Raw genomic sequence first — 24,053 nt, forward strand, 5'->3', positions numbered from 1 at the left:
AAATGCATAAAATAGCAATTGATACGATGTTTTCCTACGTCTTACAAAAAATGCATTTCACATTTTATAATAATACCGATGGTTACTAAAGCATATTGTTTTCTCTCTTCCAACGTTATTAAACTATTGATTATGGACTAGTGATATTTTAATACGATAAGTAGTTCCTAACGCATTCTGACTTAATAAAATATGATTTAATAATCATCCGTGATGCAAGAATTCATGTTGTATTTAATTAAATTCTCCGTATTTTTTTAGGAAAAGAAAACAGAGTTAATACGTAAAACTTTCTTATCAATTGAAGATTATTAATTTACCGAAAGTTTCATTGAGAAATTCAAATTCAAATTTAAATCATCCGCATAAAATTAGAATTTTACTTTAAAACAGAGACTTTGGAAATAAAATTATTCTAAATTAAGAAACTGTTGGACATAAACTCTGAAGTGTTTTTCTTGATTTAATCGAAATTTCATCATTTTCCGTCTTTTAGAAAAGAGTGTGTTTTTTGTTCTGGAAATATAATATGCAAAAGATCTATATCTTTGAGGTTTCTATATTTATCTGCGCAGTCTTTCACAGAATATCATATTACGTGAAGTACGTTTTTAGTTCCATATAACTAGGGATACAAGTTCGAAATTTTGAATGACAACATATTCTTTATAATGTGCATATATATTTCCTTTTTATAAAAGAAATTACCATAATTACTTATTAAAATAAGTAATTGTCGATTTATTAACAAATATGTAAATAAATCGAAAATCATTTAATTTCTTTTTCCTTTACTGAGCTTAATGTTATACATGAACTTTATTAAAGAAAAATATTACTAAAAATTGGTATTTTTCAAAAGTCATATTTCACAACATTTTGTGTTTTACCAAAGCAAAGCAGTTGGAATATTTTTAGAAACAAGCATACTTTTTAAAAATATATACTTTGAATAATAAACAAATTCCGTTTCATCAAAGCTATTTATATGAAGTTTAATAACCTAGACAGATGCATCAAAACAAATACGAAATACAAATTGATTCAGTAAACTAATTTAAATCAACACCTCTAACATAAACATAAAATCTTGTGCATTGCTGACAAGACTCAATTTTAATCTATATACTTATAATAAAGCTCAATGTGTGTGTGTGTGTGTGTTGGCGCTCTACAGGCCAGACCGTTTGACATACAGCTACCAAATTTGGTACATGTATACCTTGGAGGTTGGGAATGTGCACCTGGGGTTTCTTTTTTCGAATTTTTAATTAGAATTTTAATTATTAATTAAAAACTAACTTTCCCGCCAAAAAAATCTTCCATTTTCCCCACCGCCAACTTTTCCGCCAAAAAACTCTTCCATTATCCCCAGGGCCAAACGAGAAAGGCTTCGGTTTTTTTTTCTCCCAACAGTAATGAGGCTAGGGTTAAAATTTTTCGGCGGATTATTTCAATCGGTTCTGTTTATTTTATTAATGTTTGATGCATTTAAAATTAAACATTGTTAATGAATCAATCTTTCAGGTTCATTCTGAAGTACTTTTGAATTAAAATAAAACAGAATAAAGGAAATTAAAAATTTCTAATCCGCATAGCGTTACCCCAACTGGCGTAGAAAAAATCACGTATTTGCGTTACGTAACCGGCGAAGAAAATTCACGCATGCGCATTCTGTTCTGACTGTTGCCATGACAACGTTATCAATGGATGATTTAAATTATTTTTGGGTTAGTTGCATGCTTTTGTAAGTAAATTGTATTTATGTTAGTTATATATTTTTTGTATATGCTTATAGTTTTAAGTACATCGTTTTTTAAGTAGTTTTTTTAAAACCTGTTTTCAACCGTTTATTTTAAACGATTCGTTTTATTTTCTTAGTGTTTGATGCATTTAAATTTAAACATTGTTAATGAATCGATCTGCTCATAATGAATCTAAGAAAATTTTGTTGACCAACTCTTGAGATATTACATAAATTTAAAAATATATTCTTTAGTGCCCATAAAGTTTAAACGCTGAGTGACTCTATTTTCAGTAATCAGATTATAAAAAAATGCTTTGTTTCAGTAAAAAATATTATTATATTAATTGAAGATAAATTATTTCCACTTTAATTTAAAGCATAAATTCTACGGGTGCTAACAGAAAATGAGAGAGATACATATTACGTTATGACTGAAGGCCTTTATAATATTATGAATGAATTATATGATAATCAAAATTTGAAGTTTTAAAATATTTTGATGAAGAAGCTATTAAAGTAGAAATTGCATAAAATATTTAATTATTAAAATTTTAACGGACATTAAGATTGGCTAACCGGCTGGTCGCCAAAGGCGGCTAGTTATAAATAAATAAGAAATAGAGAAGAGATATGCTCCAAAACTAAAGATAATGTATGTGTATAAATATTTATTTACGTTCTCTCTTTACTGAATGAGGCAGTATTTTCATTTGAGTTTCACATAAATTTTCAAATGAGTTTTATAATTTTAAGACTTCTTAATATACTGTACCACGCTAAACAATAGTATAGGCATAGCTTAACTTATCCCAAATTTAAAAGTAGACATTTTAGAAATTCGATTTTTTTAATGAAAAAACAGGCATAAATATTTATTTAGAAGTTATATTTAATGAAACCATCGGACCGCGGTGGCCTGGTGGTAAGGTCTCGGTTCGGAACTGAAGGGTTTCAGGTTCGAGACCCGATTCCCAAGAAAACGGATCGTGTAAGGATATCTGTTGCTTACTAAATCCGTCAGACCAAACGTCCCGCCACTGGTGTAGTGTGGAGAGGGGGATGCCAGTTCAGGAGTCGTCCTCGTCTTCTGACCGCGGTTCAAAGTTACGAGGTCCGTTCCAGAAAAGCTCTAGTGTTACTTTGCAACGGGACGTTAATATAACTAAACTAAACTATCATCAAACCATCATGTCCTATAAGAAATTTTTTAATCACATATGCAGCTGTTCACTATGATAGAGTGAGATTTACGACTTTGATTTATTTTAAAAGGGAAGAAAACTTGAGAATAATATCAGTGTAGTACTTCAATATTGGATAAGAATTTAAAATTCTTCGTTCGCAGTAATGAGTGTGTAATCGTTGTAGTTTCTTTAGAAAAAAATGAAATGTTTCTATTACAGGAAATGTAATGAAATATTAATGAATTATGTTGTACGTAATTGTAAACCTCGCCTAGATAAAGCAAAATACAGATGTCTCTTTACGAATTTCCGACATCCTTCAAATAAATATATACAGTGACTCAAAATGAAAAGGAGTTGCCTAAATAATTTCATTAAAAATCATTTATTAAGATTAATGCGTTATAAATTTTATTTGTAAAACATTTTTAAATTTTGAAATTATCTTATATTTCAATTTAACATTTATGCATTTTTTTCTTTAATAAATCATGTATGCATTTTTTCCCTAAAATAAAAGAAAAAAATGTATAAAACAAGCAGTTAAAATGAAATTGACCCAGCAAATGCTTTCTTTGGGTAATTTTTATTTACACGAAAAAAAAAACTGTTTTTTTTAATTCATAACAATTTTTAAGAAGTTATATTTTGTATTTCCAATTTTGCTGACACTTATTTAGGGAATTTAATTCTATAGGGCACCATACTATTTATCAAGAATGTGAACTTTAACATTTTTAACTTGGTAAAAGTAAAAGAGAAATTACTTAAATAATAAATACAACTTATTCCACAATTCAACATATCATTGATTGTTTTTGCTGTTTTTGCTGTGAAAATCGAATTGCAAATAAAGTGAGAAAAGTCCCAAAACCGATTTTGGGGCAAAAGATAAAAGCTGGATTGTTAATCAGATTCGCAAAGAAACCCAATTAAGTACACCGAATACTCTGCAAGTAGAAAAATAACTTGGGAAAATATCTTTGTGCTGAAACTGTTGGTCTCGTTATAAGAAAACACCAGAATGAAGCCATATATTAACCCAATGAACCAAAAACTGTTGGCCAGGATGAAGCCATATATTAGCCCAATGAACCAAAAATGGCGGGTAGAATTCATTAAACGCTTTCAAGGTAAGAATTTTGATTTCTCGGAAGACGCAATTTTAGTAGCTGAAAGTAAATATAATGTGTTCGAAACAAAACGGTAAAATTGATATGTAGTAAAAAAAAAAAAAAAAAAAAAAAAAAGATCAAGAATTTAAAGTAAAGTGAAAGCTAGCGTAAAACGTGGGGGAGGGGGGAGCATGATGGTTATGGGCTATATGTGTTAATGGGGTCAGAAAGCTTCAAGTAATTAATGGAAATATAGGCATATTTATGTACTTGCAAGTTTTAAAAGATAATCTAAAAGAAAGTGCAAAAAAAAGTGCATTTTGAATTGAACAGTCTTTTTAGTTCTGTTTAGATAATGATCCCAAGCACAAATCAAAAATCTTTAAGAATGGCTACTGTATCACTGTCCGAAAGTAGTTGCGCGTTATCCGAATTTAAACGGAATTGAAAATTTTTGGAGTCTGCTGAAGGACAAAATCAAAAAAACATAAAATTTCTAATAAGAAGCAGTAAAAGAATGTCATCATGAAAGGATGGTCCAAAATATATTCACGCTACACTGAAAAATTAATTTTTTCTGTGGCATATTTGACTTAACAGCTGTAAGACTCGCAAACGGAATTCACAAAATAGATATTCACAAAATAGATATAGTTTTTATTTGTTATTTATTTTTACTTTTTCAACTCTGGTGGATCATTTTTATTTCGACAGTAAAACTTTTATTTTTGTTTATTATTTTTTTTCTTGCTTATTGGTTTATTACGAATTGATAAGAAGTAATATTTTATTAGAAGTGAGTTGTTTAAATATAATTACTTTCTATAAATTAGCAAATTATTTTGCACAAAAAGAATTTACATATAATTCTTTTCTGAGTGGTTAAATCCATTTGAAATCTATTAATACTTTAATTTATTTTATATTATTATATTATAATATTTATATTTATATTAATATTTTAAATTTAATAATTAATAATTATAATATTATTTTATAATTCATTCCTTTTTGTAAACTTTTGTTATATGTACAAAATGATCGTAATTCAACTTGGCTAATCAGAGCACTCTTCATCTCTAATTATAATGAGGATTGACTTGAAAATTTACAGAAACGTTATTCGAAGGATTGGTTGAGAAATTCCGAATTTATATATATATATGTGTGTGTGTGTGTGTGTGTGTGTGTGTGTGTGTGTGTGTGTGTGTGTGTGTGTGTGTGTGTGTGTGTGTGTGTGTGTGTGTGTGTGTGTGTGTGTGTGTGTGCGTGTGTGTAAACACATGATATTTTGAAGAAATTATTGGCTGAAGAGAGAGAAACACTTTTAATTTTAAACTTTGCTTGTATTCCATCCAGGTAGCATAATTTATGACAAGATGGTTTATTACAAGATGGATGGAAACACGTCCATTCGCACAGCGGCACAGCAGCTGAAGAGCGTAAAAGAGACAGAAAATATTTTCTCGACTTATTTATTACATGATATTCCGATATTCGTATTTATAATATAAGTGAGGAAATGAGGAAAATCACGATTAACTTAATCTTAGAACAGGTATTCATGTGATTTCTCAATTTAAGTGCATCACATAACATAACAATATGAGAATCTACTTAGTTCTTAATATAACAATGAAGATATTTACTTCTTACGGGCAAAAAATATAAGCAGCATTTTCTTAATTTTATTGAAAGACTGATCCAAGTAAATCTGAGTAGGCGACGTGACTTATCGATGATATATCGACTGAAGTATGTATCTCCCTCAAATGTACCAATTCCGTTTATTGTAAGGATGTCCAATAGATATAACGCAGATGTTTCAATAACAGGCATTTATTTCGCGTCAGCTATAAATGAAAGTGATTTAAAATTGCTTGCTCGGTTAGAATTCGATCTTTGAGAATTCGATGCTTCGTTGCAATTAAGTTGCATCTCTTCCAAAAATAAGGATTGCTATCCAATTTAAAGGTATTAATTATTTGACATGAACTTTAATATATAACTAACATGATTAACATGAACTATAATATATAACTAACATGATTAACATGAACTATAATATATAACTAACATGATTAACATGAACTATAATATATAACTAACATGATTAACATGAACTATAATATATATTAAATTCAATTAAGAATTGTCTATAGATTCGATTTAAATACCATATTATTTTTAGAAATTAGTTGCAAAATTTAGTAATTGATTGACGAAGATATTTACTTTATTTTTGAATTGAAGAAGAGAGCATTGTACCAAGAAGGATATATAAATAATAAATGATTTTAGTTCATTAATGTTAATTAAGTTAAAAATTAAGAGGTTAAATTATATTGCCATCTTTTCTTACACTCATTTTTTAATGACTTTCAGGGATACGCAGATTGTGTGTTATGCTAAGAATTTAAAATACAAAAATTTTTTGACTTTTATTGCAATTTACTGGTTAAAACTCATATTTACAGCTGTAAAAATTCCGCAAGCATTGTAAAGTTTTATGAATACTATAAAAAATTGCAATAAAATGGCAAGAAAGTTTATAGAGGAAAACTCTAATTTTCTTCAACTAAAAGCCAAATTATTGTTTGAAAAATCGTGCAGTAAAATGTTAGCCTCGTTGTTTCAGAGTGCATAGATTTTTGTATAAAGTTTTTCATTCCTGGTGCATATTATAAAGTATAGTAAACTTATTTTTTTAGGAACAATAATTTTTTACTGTTTTAAAGAGATGGTTAGCTAAATTTATTCCAAAAAAATTAAAAAACTATGATGATGCGATTTCTTCTTTTATACGACTGAAAGTTTTTAGCTCAGTTTAACAAATTCTGCAAATATGAAACAGAACACAGTAAAGTGAAAAACTATGATTTATTTGATAAGCCTATGTTTTTTTTTTTAAATCTTCTGAAACATTTACTGTTTCAGTTCGAATAAAGTTACTTTTTGCGTCGTTCAACCAAAAAAAGTTGCTCTTTATATATGTAAATATTTCGAGTTCGTAAAATAGAAATAAAGCTAAGATACGTCTTTTTATATAAATAAAAAGAAATTGAATATTGAAATCACCAAATAGATTGTAATATTGGTTGTGATTATTTCATTCTTGAAAAATACACTATATTGTTGACCATTGAAAAAAAAATTATAATTAAATTTATATTTATTATATGCAATACAAAAAAATATAAATAAACTTATATTAAAAAAAATTGAATATTCAAGTTACAAAATAGCTTATAAGATTGGTTGTTAAGTGCTATAATTGAAGATTATTTCATTCTTAAAAAATACACTATATTGTTGACACATGGAAAACCTTTATAATAACCTTCCACAAATAGCTGCTAATAAACACAACCGTTGCGGTATTTAATCCTTTCTTTTGCAAAGTATAAAAGCTTCCAATCAGGTTAAAAAATCATGTATATATAGTTTTTATAAGTAATATAAGTATAATAAGTTTATAAGTTATTATTTATGAAATTATAGTATGTAAGTGAGGAATATGGAAAAACGAAAGATGTGAAATTCATTAATAAATTTTTATATTTAACTAAAATAATATGTCAAGATTAAAATGTGATTTTTTTAAAAAAAATTGTAAGACTTTTTAGTTGAGTTTCTTCTCTCCCCACTGAGTAAAAAGTTAGAGAATTTGCAGATTTGTGCTTTGTTCCTATTAAAAACATATTTCTTCAATGTTTTGAGAGCATAATTCTCAGACAATCATTCATTGAAATAAATTTTGAAGTCGTACCAATAGTATTAAAAATACCTAAATTAGAAAAAAAAAATGACCTCAAGAATAAATTATTGTCAATTAGTTTTTGAAAAACAATCTAAAATTTGAGTTTTTGCAAGATAAAGATTGAAATAAAACTTACATGAAACTAAAATATACCAGTTTAAAGACAAAAGCGCTTTCAAAATTGATAAAACCAATTTTTCTGGCCTAAAAATAGGTATAAAGCAAATATATTTTGCTTTAGATATTTATCAAATGATTTACTTAACATTTGCATATAATTTAAGAAATATATCAATTAGTTTCTAAACTAAAAATTAAGCTGTATTTTTATGTAGTCTTTAAATATTGGAATTTAAATAATGAATAATAATTTTACTAAAAAAATAATCGCTAATTATTTACTAATTAATAATCTAAAAGTAAACACTAATAAATAAACCTGACATTTTTTTTCTCACTGTAAAGAATCTAAATGAGTAGATTACTTATTATCTAATTCAGAAACTGCAGAACATATTGATAATTTTTCTTACCAAACTGGAACAAGCAGTATGCAACATATTTTAATTAATGAGATATTTTTGGTACGAAAATTTTACTAAAAATTAGAATTCGAGAAAACAGCGTTTGAAAATATAAGATAGGATTAAAACAGATAAATACAAATATAAACATCAACGTAAGTTGTAAAAAAAAATGAAATTGGTAACAAAATAAAAACGTTTGTATAATGAAAACTGTTCAGGAATTCAGCTAAAATCGTAAGTAAGTAAGAAAATAATATTTTCATCAAAATTGATATTTTAATGCAGTTACCTACTTTAATGACAAAAAAAATGAAAAATAACTCTAATATAAATAACCTAATACTTTTTTAATCTTTTGTTAAAATAAAAAAAATTAATCATTTTTATAGTAAATCTATGAAAGAAATTTGTAGTCATTTGAAGCAGTAGAATTTTTACCGCTGATTTCTAAAGAGAAAATATTTCATTCAATATGTTTTGTAGTAGGTACTCAATAATTAATAGAATATCTTTTTGTGATGGCATAGCTACAGGGCAAAAATTTCGGTTTTTTTCATCTAGCAACTTTAAATTTTTGGCAAGAAACTATGATGATACACATCTCCCCCCCCCCCCCCAATGATGTAAAATAGATCAAATACTGAATCGTTCCTTTTGATTTTTTAGTACAAGAACATGAATTTACCTCAAACCAATCATTTAAAACCCTTATCCTACACAATATATAAATAAATTAGGAAAAAGACACATTTGTACAATTTATTCACAATGCATCTAACATCCTCTAACAATTTAAACGTATTACTTTTTTGTATATTTAAAATATTTTACAAAAGTTTAGTAAATTTTAGAAATAATGTACAAGTTTTCCCTACAATGTAGTAGCAATAGTTAAATACAGCAAGTTTCATAAAATCTATGGAAATCTAGAATCTATATTAAGACTTCTAAAAAGTGTATTCTCATACTTTTGTACTTTTTGTACTTTTGACATTTCAAGAATTTACTCGTCTTTTTCTTTAACAAGTATCTAACAAGAGTAGCAAATCGATAATATGTGTTACAGTTAAATGGTGCGTGATATATATATATATATATATATATATATATATATATATATATATATATATATATATATATATAGTTTAATGCTTATTTAAGTGATGGTTAGTCTGGCATGATGGAGATAGAATATAACAATTTGATGATCAACCAAAGTAGGCATCATTTTTCTCTTATATAGTAAACGAAGAAAATAAGCAATTCTCTATAAAAGTAAACTAAAAATCCCGTATAGAAGCGAGTTAGAACATTTTTATCTTCGTATCAAAATTAACAGAGCATAACATGTTCCCGTCTGAGAAATTGTTCTATTTCCGCTTTATTAACTTTTAGGCTTTGAACAAAAAAAAAGCAGAAGATAGAATATTTTATCAAACACATTCATAAGAGAATTTTTTTTGAAATGATATATAAAACAAAATATATAGTAATTGCATTACAGATTTTTTAAAAAAAATCTTCTTTTGTTTGCACTTTGTACTTTTACATATATAAAGAATTAAATATGTGTATTTTTTTTACAATGTAATGAATTAATAATTTAAATATTATACATCCTTTAAGAGATCGTCTTTTATGAGATAAAATTGATTTTTCAGACAATTATTTAAATATTATAAGTTATTTATAAACAATTCATAATATAATATAATAGATAGAAAGTACATTTTTAGATAAAGGCCCTTTATGAAGATATAAAGGGTATCGTTAAATAGATATCTATGGTAATTATCAATGTGTTAGACCTTAACTATCATACCATTCATAGAAACCAAATAAAATTGTGAGTTAATGTGCTTTGAGGCATTTTTGCAAGTTTATATTAAATTTAATGAGCTTTGACAATACTGCTACAGTTGAAAATTCTGGAAATTTTAAAAGGCAACATCTTCACAGTTAAAAAAAACCTATAAATATCATTAGAATAGTATTTGCTGCACGAAAATTGTCGACACTGAGCATACTAAGAAGAAAAGTAGCAGAAAGCAATTGAAGTGCTCATCAGAGTACTACTTTCTTTTCTAATAACAATAAATTTCAAATTGTATCTTATTATTTTCACCTCTTTTCCCAGTCTATTTAATGTCCTTCGAAATGAAAAGAAGAGACTAAGGTACGCAAATTTCTTGGTTTGTTGTAAAATATTGTTTTATTTTGCATAAACGCACTAATTGAATGAAAAGGCAAAATAAAAATAAGTCTCGCTTTCTTCTATTCTGAACATCATACCATGGGAAACAAAGTGGAGAATAAAGATTAATTATCGGAACGTATAAAATATTGCAAAAACAATTTTGTCTAATACAGAAAACCAACCGTTACTCCAACGATCATTGAAGTATAAAAGCTGTGCAAGACTTGAAGAGAAAATTTCAAGAAACTAATTGCAAGTGCAGTCTAGACCTGGATGATCTTCCTTTCATGTCTAGGTGGGTGCTGAAATTCATGAGACTACAAGAAGTTCGTATTATAGGTGCCAATGTTCGATGCATTCTGTAGTTCCCGACCGAAATATCAGCATTCTTTTCTCCTCATATCACCATATAGGTTCCAACGTGATCAAATGTTGCAAATGGAGAGCAGACGACAATGGCTAGATTTTTCAAAAGGATTCTTGAATTGGTATGGTGAAGTTATTTCGAAAAATTCCATGTACTGTTAAAGTAATTTTTTTCATGTGACTGCACTTCCGTAACAGAGAATGCAAACACTGCGTAATTCGGCACATCAAGCATTTTTATCTTCAGCCCTTTTCGAAGATGTTTCAACCGAAATTTATGAAACACTATGAACTTTCTTTTTTGGTCTTCATTACTAGTTTTAGCCTTTTTCTTAGTCTAGAGCTGGCGCGTTTTATGCCACAGGTACCTTTCCAATGCTATTTATGGTTTTTCACAGTGAATATCACATTACAATAAAATAAGTATGTAAGTATTTATATTCGGCATTTTGTCATGTAGCAATATTTTTATCATGTAGCAATATTATTATTAGCAATATTTTTCTTAGAACATACTTTAATACTTCAAACAAAATTTCATTCAGTTTTTATAAACGGTATGATAGCTAGGGACTCATATATCGAAATAACTTTTATGGTATATATATATATTTATATACACTACGATGTTTCCTCATATTTTCTCGGAATCATTTTTTTGTTTACTTGCAGATGAAATAAACATCATGTTTTTACAACTTTCATTTTCAGGCAATCATTTTTATCAGTCTTCAAATCAAAAATATAAATGAATCAAACTAGCATTAAAATAATATGCTGATATTCTGAAATATTATTAAAAACTCAAGTTCAATACCGTATGAAATGAATGAATTATCTGCTCACTTCTGCCATATTATTTTTAATCCGCATAAAGACTTTAGGAATAAATGATAGTTTTGCTTCAAAATTCACATTGGTTACCACCTATACAAAAACTTTTAATTATCTCTATATGAAATTAGATATCAATTATATTTCATGTGAAACCATTTACGAAAACGCTAATAAAGGTAGCAATATGAGACAGTATACAAGCAGCAAGTCAGCATTTTCTTAACGATAAGGAAGTCAAAAAATAAAAATAAATAAATAAATTATGTATGTGTCACATATCCCCATGTTCAATCTCAAGCTAAAGCATCAACACCACATATTGCTCAATTCGTTTCTTATGTTAGTAGATATTTTTTCATATCCGCCACGTCGGGAAAAAAATGATTAGCTTTGAGAAAGAGTATTGGGTTTTCTATGTGATCGGTCTCACATGAAATGTATGAAAAATCATTCCTTGTTGCAACAACTGTTTGGAGATGAATCTATGGTTTATGCATAAGTTTTATAGTAATTCATGAAATTTAAAGAGCTTACAGAAATGATTGAAGGCGACATTTCTTGTGTGATCAAGTTCATAGTCTCTTTTACAGCATCAGATAAATTTATTATATTTATTTGCTACCTGAAATCTCTAACAGTCAATCAACATTATGACAGAGAGGTATAAATTAAATGGGAAGAAACAGATAAAATTACTTTATTTCTGGCAAATGAAGCTATGACTCTTATAATGCAACGTCTGTAACATTTTGGTCAAATAAAAAAATCAGCTGAATGAAATGAAATAATTTCACTCGAAATTATTTCATTTCAGCTGATCTGTTGGACTTCTTTTTATTGCATTTAAAAGGAAGCAATAGTAAGACTATAGATACAGTGAAAGCGAAATCTTTGGAAATTTTGAAAAAAAAACTGTCCTGAAATTTTGATCGAAAATCACATCAAGTGGTATAACGATCGTAGAAGGAAATTCGATGAAACTAATATTATTAAAATTGTAGAAAAAACTAATAAAATATAAAGTTTTATAGGAAAAAATTCTTTCAATGATTATATTTAATCTTTGCCTTTCTCTTTTATTTCAGAAATATTTTTAGGCAGAAGTGAAAACATTCAGGGATTTAAGTACTTAATGACATATGCTTATAATTTATTGTACATATAAGAAGTATATGTATAATAGATTACATATAAAAAGTGTGCAGTGTTTAAATTTAAAACGTAAATTTATACCGTAATAGAAAGTATAGTTTTTTTTAATATCGAAAAAGTATTCTATATCTAACTTAAGGGAATGTTCCACAATCACTAAATGTAAATTATTAACAAAATAAGTCTCTCTCTGACTATTATAAAAAGCGTTCTTGTATATTTTACAACATTTCCAATTGAAGGACTTACCGCACATAATCCCACGAGTAATAGTGCTGAAGACATGACGCACATTCCGGAAACGCACAGAGCCAATAAACCCAAGACGAAAAGTACTGAAAGAAAAAAAAAGATACAAATGTAATAATTCCTATACAATATTAAATTTAAAAACGCTTTTCTAAATAAAAACAGTTTTTGCAGTAGCAATGCATAATCATGTTTGCAAGTTAATGATTTTTGTCAGAAAAACGGTACAGTGGATACCAAAACCAAACCATAAGCACGAAAGAGAAATTATTTATCTCTGGTAATAACATGTGTATCCAAATTATTTTTATACTTGGCATATCAACCAACAACGACTGAGAAAGGATGTTGCATACAAGTGCAGCATATATGGTTATGTTACCAATTTCAAAATAATCGTTTAATTGTTATTAAATCTATGTAGTATCGTTCCTTTAGCATACAAATCTTATACAAGAATAGCTTAGAAGAGCTGTTCCAACATCCATGACTGGCATAGAAGTCCTAAATAATTAAGTTACTTTTAACCCTTTGCTCTCATTAAAAGATAATGGTGAATTCTTCAAATGTTTCAAAGGATTTAATCTTCCGTTCACTTCAAAAGGAAACTGCATAATAGAATTGAACAACTTCAGCAGATTTCAAATTATTTTACTGTGTGTTCTAGATTCCGTAGAATTGCGATTGCATAGTGAGCAATCCCAATAATGTTATGCTTTTTTGGTTCATTAAGACTTCAGAGGTACGATTTAAAATCGAAAATATTTGTTACTATTATTATTGAAGGACTAATCTGCGAAATGCGAATGAGAATTATGTATTATGCATTGATTCCATTCATGTGTATTTTATGAATAATTTTCTCATTTTAAATGAATATATTTTCAGCTGCATTTTGCTACAGTTTTTAATATTCCTTTTCTTTTTATCCCATAAAATTTAAGCATTAGGTTATGATTTTATTTTTGTGTTTACGATTCTATACTAAGTAATTTTGTTATTGATTAAGAAAAATATTTAAAACTACTGAAGAAAGAATAACATAGCTTTTAAGTTAGCGTTTAGCGTTAACAAAACTGAAATGATCTTGGAGAAACAATATTTCAACTTACTTACACCAATTATTTCAAGCAGTAGATATTTTAACAGGAAATGGGGAGATTAGTGCAGGCTGTCAATATAATACATCTCTCCAAGTCAATATATTTTGACTTGGAGAGTTGAATCTATATATTTTTCTCTTTTATCTGAAAAGCTTCTTTTATAAAAAAAAATGCAGATAGTTTAAATAAAGATATTTTGAAAATACTATTCAATTATGATTTTTAGATTTATATTTCACAATTTAATGAAATAATACTATTGTATCTCTCGTCTTATGAAATGTTATTTAACTGCTAACAAGAGACAAGAAAAATTGAAAGCACTTATCGAGTTCGAAAGTGAAAACAGTTATGCCTTTGATTTAAAAATTTCCATAGAGATATTTGCTTTCAGCCAAAATTCCTCTATGATAAGGTTATCTTGCATTTCATCTGATCATATGATTCAGTGTTGGGAAGCCAATGAAGGAAGAATCATTGATAGAAATCCTAAAAGTTAGCTAATATTGAATTAAAATGGCTTAATTGCAGCTCACATTAAGTAATATACATTATAAGTTATTATCATACAAATTTATTAATGGATAATTACATCTGCATTAATTGTCGCAATACCAGATAAAAGATGTAAAGCAGCATAAAATTTAAATATCATCGGACAATTTATTAATTTTAAAACTGTATATAAGCCTCTTTTCCATTTGATGCTCACAATTTCATACATGCCTAAAGCAATGTATTAGTTTTCTAGTATAATATATCATGAAATAATAAAAATATTCTCAGCTGTCCATAATAAATAATGCACCACATTAAATATTTAATATTATCTCTCACATCAGAAATTGTCATTCCATTGAACTTAAATTTCATGCCAAAGGACGTCCCGGTATATTTAAATGACCACACCGTGAACAGTACGATGGTACGATAAACAAGATCATTTGCAAAATAGCTAGCACTTGGCCAATCTGAAACAATTTTTGTAGGTAACAGAACCCATCAACGGTGTGAAGCCAATTCTATAGCAACTTAATCTTTTTTTCTGATATTACATCTATTCTTCGAAATCTCGGGATAAAGTGTTTTTCAAAAGTACGTCCTTTAGTGCCCTGATTCGTATTTCAGATTTTATTCACTATTTTTGTACAAATAAATGAAATCATTAAACTTATTTCGCCTATGGAATTTTCTTCATAGGTTGATGCCTTTCTAAGTTGAATCAGTACCACATATTGATTTTCGATAGGAGCATCGGCAGACTATATACTACATTCAACTACTTATAAGTAAGTTCTTAAAAGTTGGATCGGGATCTCCCACTTCATCTCCTCTGTAATTATCTGAAAATTTTCTTTGTTAATCTTTGGGCGTGTTTTGCTAATAGTTTCTCTAACGATCTATCCCGCGCTAATTTCAGCTTTTAGAGCAGACACTTGAAGTTCCACGTATCTTATTTTCTCCTTCGAGATTTTCTATTCCTGAATTATTATCCGCATTTCCAGATAATAATGTTTTTAGAAATGCTTTTTACTAGTCATTAATTTGGATTTAGAAAACAACAATTTAATAAATGTATTGCCTAAGGATTCCTTCATTTTAAAATGAAGGTTTTTTTAATTTTTTTTTTATTGAAATGCGTACTAAGTCACTTTTATTTCTCTCATCTTATCGTCCATCATGACCTTTATATATTCTAAATTATTACCAGTTGCAAAATTTATAATCATATTTTCCTTACCAACACTATTGGAGATCCTAAACGTTTTGATTCAGTATGATTATGCAATTGTATGTTATAAATAACCCTTATTAAATATATAATCCATCCCAACTGAAAGAATTATATTACTTATAACCCTAAAGCATATATACGCTGAAATTCGATTTCAAAATTGATGGATGCGTTCCTATAATCCATTTTGAACGGAATCTATTCTTTGAAGCCAACTTATTTATTGATAATTCCTCTTCATTCTATACTCACAAAAATGTCGCCAATTTTTTATCTCCATCCAATAGATCTGAAGCAGATAAATCCCTAGGATCTTCTCTGATTGATTTTGCCTATACTACACACTTGAGGAAAAATGCTAAGAGCTCATCTGGTCAATACTGGTTAACGGACTTTTATTGCCTTTTCTTCCTAAATCAGCAATTGACAACGTATTTCCCTTTAAATAAAGTTAGAATATGCATGCTTATTTATAACTGGTTAACTCATAAAATGTTGATAAATTATATTACTGGCATATTTTTATTTGAGACTAAAATGCTGTATAAAATGAATATCTCGAGGTATATTCTTTGTTAAAAAAAAGTAGATGTGGAAAGGTAGACAGATGTTTGGATAATTCACCATTATGTTTTATAAATATATTTTACAAGTTTAATGTATATTATATTATATATTTGTATATGTATATACGAGGTCTGTTGTGTTAAGTTAAAATATGACCAAAATTTTTAAAGATGATTAAACAAACCAAGAAAAAATAATTTCATATTACATGTGCAATAGGATAAACAAAGAATGATTAAAGATGTAAAAACCTGTAAAAAAATAGCTCCCAACATGCGTCTGGAGACTGAAAAAAATTGGGTGAAATGCAGTAAATATATTGAACATAATTTTGAGAAAGGTAATCAAACCTTGGTGAATAAGTATCGAAATTTATTTTCTATTAATTTTTAGCCACTTTTTATCGAGCAGTCTAAAAATATATACTTGCATAAAATGTGAGTCAACAAGGATTTATACAATGTAATAGCCATTGATATATTTTGCTCATATCAAAGGAGAAGAAATAGCAAATTTTGGAATTGTTTTTTCAATTCCTGATCTTCAGATATTATTGTCTGAAGTCCGTGTCATTACCACTGAAAGAAATGTAGTGAAGATTTACTAGTGTGAATTTCGGAACAAAAATGTAGTAAAAGAAGACATTGGAAATTTTCAATGGATCAATACTGTCAAAAATCTGAGTTTCGGAAACGACACTAGTATTAACATTAGAGAATTAGTTGCTAATATTGACAATATAGAACATTTAAAACTATTGTTGGTAAATCCTGAAACGCTTATTAAAATCACTCAGCTCATAAGTACAATTTAAAATGTGTTTATTTTTTAACTCAAGTCATAAAAATAATTCTTTTAAAATGCAAATAATTTGATTTTATTGTAGTTACTTCCCTTCCAATATCGTAAGGCAGGATAATCATGTGCTCTTTACTATTCTAAAAGATGTAAAGTTGATTAAATATACCTAAAATCTAGATAAACTTGATTGTTTAATGTTCAAGATTTGGATTAAATTTTCTATATGCAATGATATATCAAAATAGTTTTAAATAATTTAGACAAAGCAATATAGTACAATAACAGATAGACAAAAATATATTTTCATAAAAGGAATTGATTTCAAAAACAAAATATATAGGTTGTAATTAAATATTAAAATCAAAGATATTTGTTTCAATTAAACAAAATAAACTTTTTTGTTGATAGAACTCTTTGATACTAGTAATTTCTTTTATTTTTCTTTATTTTATTTTGCATTTTTTTTGTTTTTTTAATTCAGATAATTTTTTAAACTGTGCAGTGCAAACCAATTAAATTGGTCAAAGTATGGTAATGGTGAGCAAAATGTTTCAATAATGAGATTGTATTTTTAAAAAGGAGCTTTTTAAAAGGATGTAAAGGTAGTTTTAAACTTTCTTTTTAAAAACATTAGTAAGATGGGATATCATTGCGAATATGTATATGAGTAAATTTATTTTTAATGTTCAAATCAGAATTAACTCAATCCGGATATAGTGACTAAGAATTTTGAAATTAACAGCACTCTTCTTTCATTTTCAATATATGGTAGATAACTAAGAAGAGAACTGTAGATGATCTGAGAATGTTGAGAATTGATTTTTTTTTTCCGATTTTTAGCTTTTGTTTTCTTTTTGTATTTCGGAAAAATGAAGTAAAAATATTTTTCTTTGCCCTAGTGACACTTTTTATTTAATATTTTACATTAAATTAGTTTTTTAAATCATATAATGCTTACCAAAATTTTCAAAATTGTAATAATTTAGGACATATTTTATTAATTTGGCTTATAAAGATTTTAAAGAAATGTTTTAAATGAGCAGTACGTTCAAGAATAAATTACTACATACTTTTGTGTGGACAATTTTCTGATTTTATGTTAATTAGAGTTTCAATATATAAAAGTTTGTTATAAAAAACTACTAATAATCAAAGAAATACAAATTTAGAAAATAAATGTATATTGAAAAACGAATTTCACTTTCAAAATAACATATTAGTGTTCAAATTTTACATTATTAAATTTCATAAAATGTAAAATAACAAACTAATTATAGATTCAAAAATTATTATACCGAATGTAAACAATTTTAAAATTGGTGAAAAATGCAATATTATTATTTTTAATCACTCTTTAAGAGCTGCAGTTTTTAACATTAGTAGTTTCGCGATTCAATTCTTGTACGAAATACTTTGAAGGCATTAGAGAATTAAGCACTGTAATTTTTTTGTGGAACTTTAAATTGGTCATTATTTTCTACATTTTTGAAAACAGTGGAATTTCGAAATTTTAACGTAATAGAAACAATTAAGTGATAAGAGACTTGCGTTTAATCGATGTACAATCATTGAAGTTCCATGAATTTTTGTTTTTCACCTAAGAGCGGAAAACTTTCTTTCATAATAAAGTAAAATAAATCATCAGAGCAAATAACTTATTGGAGCGTAATGAAATTTCAGACAAAGGGCGTGTGTAAGCAATTAGAGAGCAGTAAAATGTAACGTCAAATGCTTTGTTAATGATCAATGGTTTCGAAATCCAATAAAGTTTCTTCATGATGGTTCAAATTCACCTTTATAATAGAAGCTTAACAATCAAACTATATAGAAAAATTGCTGCCATGAGGAATAGTCATATATTTGTTTATTCTAAATTTGGAGCTTGTAAGAAAATTTATTCTTCATATGTTACTGCCAGAAAGTGACCATCGAAGATGGTTTCAACTAAGCTTCCTGGATGAATACTTCAATGCAAAAATAGAAAAAAAAACCCAAAAAAGCTGCAATTATTTACAGCCCGAAAGAACATTCTCTTCTACAATAGAAATATTGAAATTAAGTCTAAGGGACTGTTTTCAAAACAATTGAAGGCAGTTAAAGTAGATGTTCCCATGGCCTTTCTCAGGTGTGAAGAGCTTTGGAAAATTCGCGCTCCTCAGAAATTATAAAATTTATATTTCAGATTTAAGTAGTTAAAAAGATGATTAATTTTTAAAATCTTAAATTATGCATAGAAAGAAAAGATAGCTGTACCTTGGATCACTCTTTCTATTACAGGGTTCAGGGTTCAGCAAAAAAAAAAAAAAAAAAAAAAAAAAAAAAAAAACCCTCGAACAAAGTTATTGCATCATAAAATAGAAGTTAATTATTTTTTATGTATGTTTATTTCTTTTTGAAATCTCTTTCTTTATAAAACATTTTATAATATATCTCTCTGTTTACGTATTGTTTTTTGTATTGTCAAGCGATGAATTGTGCTATGTCAAGCAAAATATCTGCTATTTAAGAGTTATTTACTCAAAGAAAATGACAGTGTGAAATCTTTCATTTCTTCAATGTGCCTCGGAAAACATTGTCTGATGCAATCCCGTTTCTAAGAGCTTGCCAACGATGGTCGAATTCCAGAAAGTATACAAAAGCTTACAGTGAACACTTCCAATAATCGTAAGACCATCAAAAAGCGAGTTCAACGAAATTCGAGGATAACTAGTGAAATGACAATAAGAGACCGACCAGTGCGATAAATGGCATAAACAGAGCTTGTACTAAAGCCTTAGCAAGTTCCAAAAAATTCACCTTCACCCTGAAGAAAACAAACTTGTGTAACTTCAAAATTGCCAACAACTTTTGAGACTAGCCCCAAGTCGGTGCTGGGAGAGATTCCTTTTCACTGATGATAAGTTCTTTAACGTCCAATAAGCTCATGGCTTCCTGAACGATAGGATCTGGTCTGTAAAAGCTTCAACCGCTTCGGATATTGTTGAACTTCTCCAATATCCAAGTCGGTCATAATTTAGGGCGGAATTTGCGTGGCAAAACACCTCAGGTTCTTGTGGATGAGGGTATTAAAATAAATCAAATCATGTACCAGTGGGACATTCTAGAAGCTGTTGGGCTTCCTTAGGCCAAAAGGCACTTCGATAAACTGGACTTTCAACAAGATCAGTTAAATTTCATATCAGCTCACAAAGCCGACAAAGGCACAAGAGTGATGCAAAACGCATTTTTCGATGTGATATTATCTGGAGAATATCCCCCCCCCCATTCGTCAGATCTCAATTCCATGGATTCCAGTATATAGTTCATTTTGATGTCCAGGGCCTGAAATAAACCATAAAGAAGTTTTGACTCTCTAAAGCAATCGTTTCGACGGCAATGAGATAGATTCAAGGTAGAAGACTTGCAGCCCATTGCTGAAAATTTCAATAAACATTTGCGCTTCTGCATCGCTACAAAAGGCGACCTCATTGAAACCAATTATATTTCTTCATTAGTAAATGTTTACTCTTATATTATCTGTTATTTTTTGTTGATTTATTTATTTTTAATAAAGTTACATTAAAAATAATTTATCCGTTTATTTATTATATTTTTGTGTGCCGGATCTTGTATTTAGCTAAGAATTAACGCAGCTAAATGATAGTGTATACTGAGATTCCTGATTCAACACTATATATATACACACAAAGTGTGCTAAAAATTTCTTTAATTGGAGACCTCAATTAATAGAAACAATAAATTGAATAAAACTGATTTTCATAAATAACCTTTTAAAAGATATATGGAGAGATATCTCTCTCCACTCCTCAAGAAAAGTTACCAAAAACTTAACTATTATTTGGTAAAAATGGTAAAATTTCAGCATAATGAAAATATTGGACGAGTTGATGAATTAAATATTAATTTCTGATAATTTCATTTATTTCTGCATGATTTTTTTTTATCTCTGGAACATAAATTAAATCTTACATAATTCATTCTCTGCGAGTTCCTTATAATGAATAGACTCATTTAAGTTGCGTCAGTGGCAAGATTTATGCGTTCGCTATTTTTTTCTTTTTTGTTTAAATTCAACAATTGCAGAAAAGAACGAAAACAATTTAAGTATTTTTTTTGAAACTATTTGATAGGGAACTATTTGATTGCTATTTGTTAGGGTCATCCGATTTTTCCGAAGATATTTTATTTCATTATATTTATCATTTGTTAATAGATGTCATTTTATCTTTTATAGTGTTTATATAGCATTTATTACTGCGTTCACTGCACTGATGTAAGTTTTCTCATTCTGTTTTTTTAATTTTATCTTTATATAGGAAATACCTTGCTATTATTTCGTTTTTAATAATTTTGTGATGTGAAAATTATTTTCCTTCCCGCCATGGCAAACACTTAGATGATTAGTCACTATTTTTGTGCGGGTGAGAGAGGAATATATGTTTTCAGTAAATTTTAGTAAATATTTATTTTACATATTTGAACTTCTGATATTCATGACAGATAATCGCCTTTGGTAAAAAAGAAAAAAAACACATAATGTAACCCAGATTGATTTGAATGATATTTTTAAGCGAATATTTAATTAATATTTTATTATTTACTAAGCTTCTTTCAATACTGCATAGATAGCCGTGGCATCCTATCCCGCTTTATGTATAGAATTTTCAAATATTTGTGTTGTAATATCTTTATACGTGTGCATCGTTGCTTAAGAGGCTGAAGTAATAAAAAGTATAGAGGGATCTTATCAATAGTTTTACCACTCAACAGTCTAAGGTGGTGAAAATTATCGACATTTTTGGGACCAAAATCTTTTCTTAAAGTATTTTAAAAATTTTCTTTCATAAATATTTATTATATTTGTGGTCAAAAGCTTATAGGTCAGTTAACAGCTACGCTACACAGGCAATTTTCTTTTGTATTGTGGCCATGTTACTCGGCTGCGAACCACAAGTCCCAGGTTCTATCCTAGCTAATAACAATCCGGCACATATTTATGAATTATACATACAATCACATGCTTATAAATTTATCACAGACAATCAAACGATATATTTCCTGTATAAAATTTCAGAATAATTTGTTATATAATTTTACCAGTCTTATTTTCTCTTTCAGCCCTGTATCAAGCATATGCTGAAATTTGTTGATACGCTTTAAACAGATGGTATTCTTTGACCTACTTCATTATAACTCATTTCTCAATTTCATCGATAATCGGATTAAAAGTTTGCAGAGTTAAACTAGGACAGTGTTGTTTTCTCATTTCCCCAATGGCCTCCACTAATTTTGAGTGCCTTGCTAATAATCGTGAAGCTTAAATATGAGATAGTTTTATTGATTTTGGTTTCAACTTGAACTTTTGCAGTTGGAATGAATTTTTGATTAATATATTGTCAATAAATTGCACCCATTTATTTATTTAATTATAAGCAACCATTTACTAATAATTGCTCATGCATTAAGATAAATAAAAGGTAATATATTTACATATCAGCTTATACATGAAAACTACAAAAAAAAGTTACAAATTTCAAAGAGTTTTTTTTTTATTTTTATTTTTTATTTTTTATGTTGCAGATGACGTTTAACTGAACACGTTTGCAATTTTAAGCCCACTGAAAGTGAATTGCAAATTATTATTAATAACTAAGAAGATATTTTTAAACTTCAACGATGGCCAATAAGAGCATCAAAACTCTAAACATGTTTAATGAATGTATCCTGTATGTCAAAATTAAAATCAAAACAATCAATTTTGGTAGTAATATATGAAAAGAGAAGGTAAATAATTATAACGCAAAATAAACAATTTTCCCATACTTTAGCATTAGCTAAATGACGATTTGATACAATTGTTTCAAACTTAGATGCAAATTTACAATTTTTGTTTTAACATTATATGCTATTTGTTATCTATCCAGAATGCTGCATGTTAAATTATGAATTTATGTATTGAACTCTACAAGCACAACCAAATTAATTTGATTTCCAACTGAAAATTTAGTCCAAAATCTAACAGAAATCCATTAAATCATTACATTCTAAAATTTCATTATTTCGGCTATTAGTCTTTTTTTAGTTATCATGATTATGGAGAAAGACAGCAATTTTTGATTCCAAAAACAGGTTCTTCAGATTGATGGAGATTCAAAAATAGAGATTTAATAAAATATTGATGCCACGTGCGCAAGAACATTTCTTTTATTTTGCTTTCCTCGTACAAAAGAAGAAAATAAACTGCTTAAGATGCAAGTTAAAAGCTTTTGGAATTATCTTCAAAATCAAGTATTTCATGGAATGAGAAACTGGATTCCTTTTTTCCATTTCCATTTTCAAAACAGCATTTATAACTTTGTAAAAGATTATAAATTATTTTTTTATCTTATATAATGTGATACGAGTGTAATTATTTTCAGTTCAAAAATGATATAAATTTATATTTGAATCTTATTTCAAAGCTTATAATAATAGGTGTAAAGGAGATAAAACTTGATCATATCCATCAAAATTTCTTTCGATTTCTGTCTGATTTTTTTTCTTCGGGAGTCCTACCAGGATTGAACTTTTTCTGCCATTTATAAGCAGTGAAGGAGATGGATCGATTTCTTTACATCATTCGTGAACTCTTTTCTGAGAAATATCTCACCTAAAAACAAATGTTTTAATGCATAAACATATTTTCTGGAAACTTATTCTAAGAAATCCTTTTC

At 27.8% G+C, this 24,053-nt stretch overlaps 1 protein-coding gene across 1 annotated transcript in view; it reads right to left on the reverse strand.

Annotated features, from left to right (window-relative positions):
- Positions 1-24,053, reverse strand: part of LOC129989390 (uncharacterized) — a 135,255-nt gene that overhangs the window by 14,794 nt on the left and 96,408 nt on the right. Inside the window, exon 4 of the mRNA XM_056097907.1 lies at positions 13,135-13,220. Within this exon, the coding sequence (XP_055953882.1) occupies positions 13,135-13,220 (86 nt within the window). The remainder of the gene's footprint in view (positions 1-13,134; positions 13,221-24,053) is intronic.

Source organism: Argiope bruennichi, chromosome 2, assembly GCF_947563725.1.
Source record: "Argiope bruennichi chromosome 2, qqArgBrue1.1, whole genome shotgun sequence".
NCBI classification, from domain to species: Eukaryota; Metazoa; Arthropoda; class Arachnida; order Araneae; family Araneidae; genus Argiope; species Argiope bruennichi.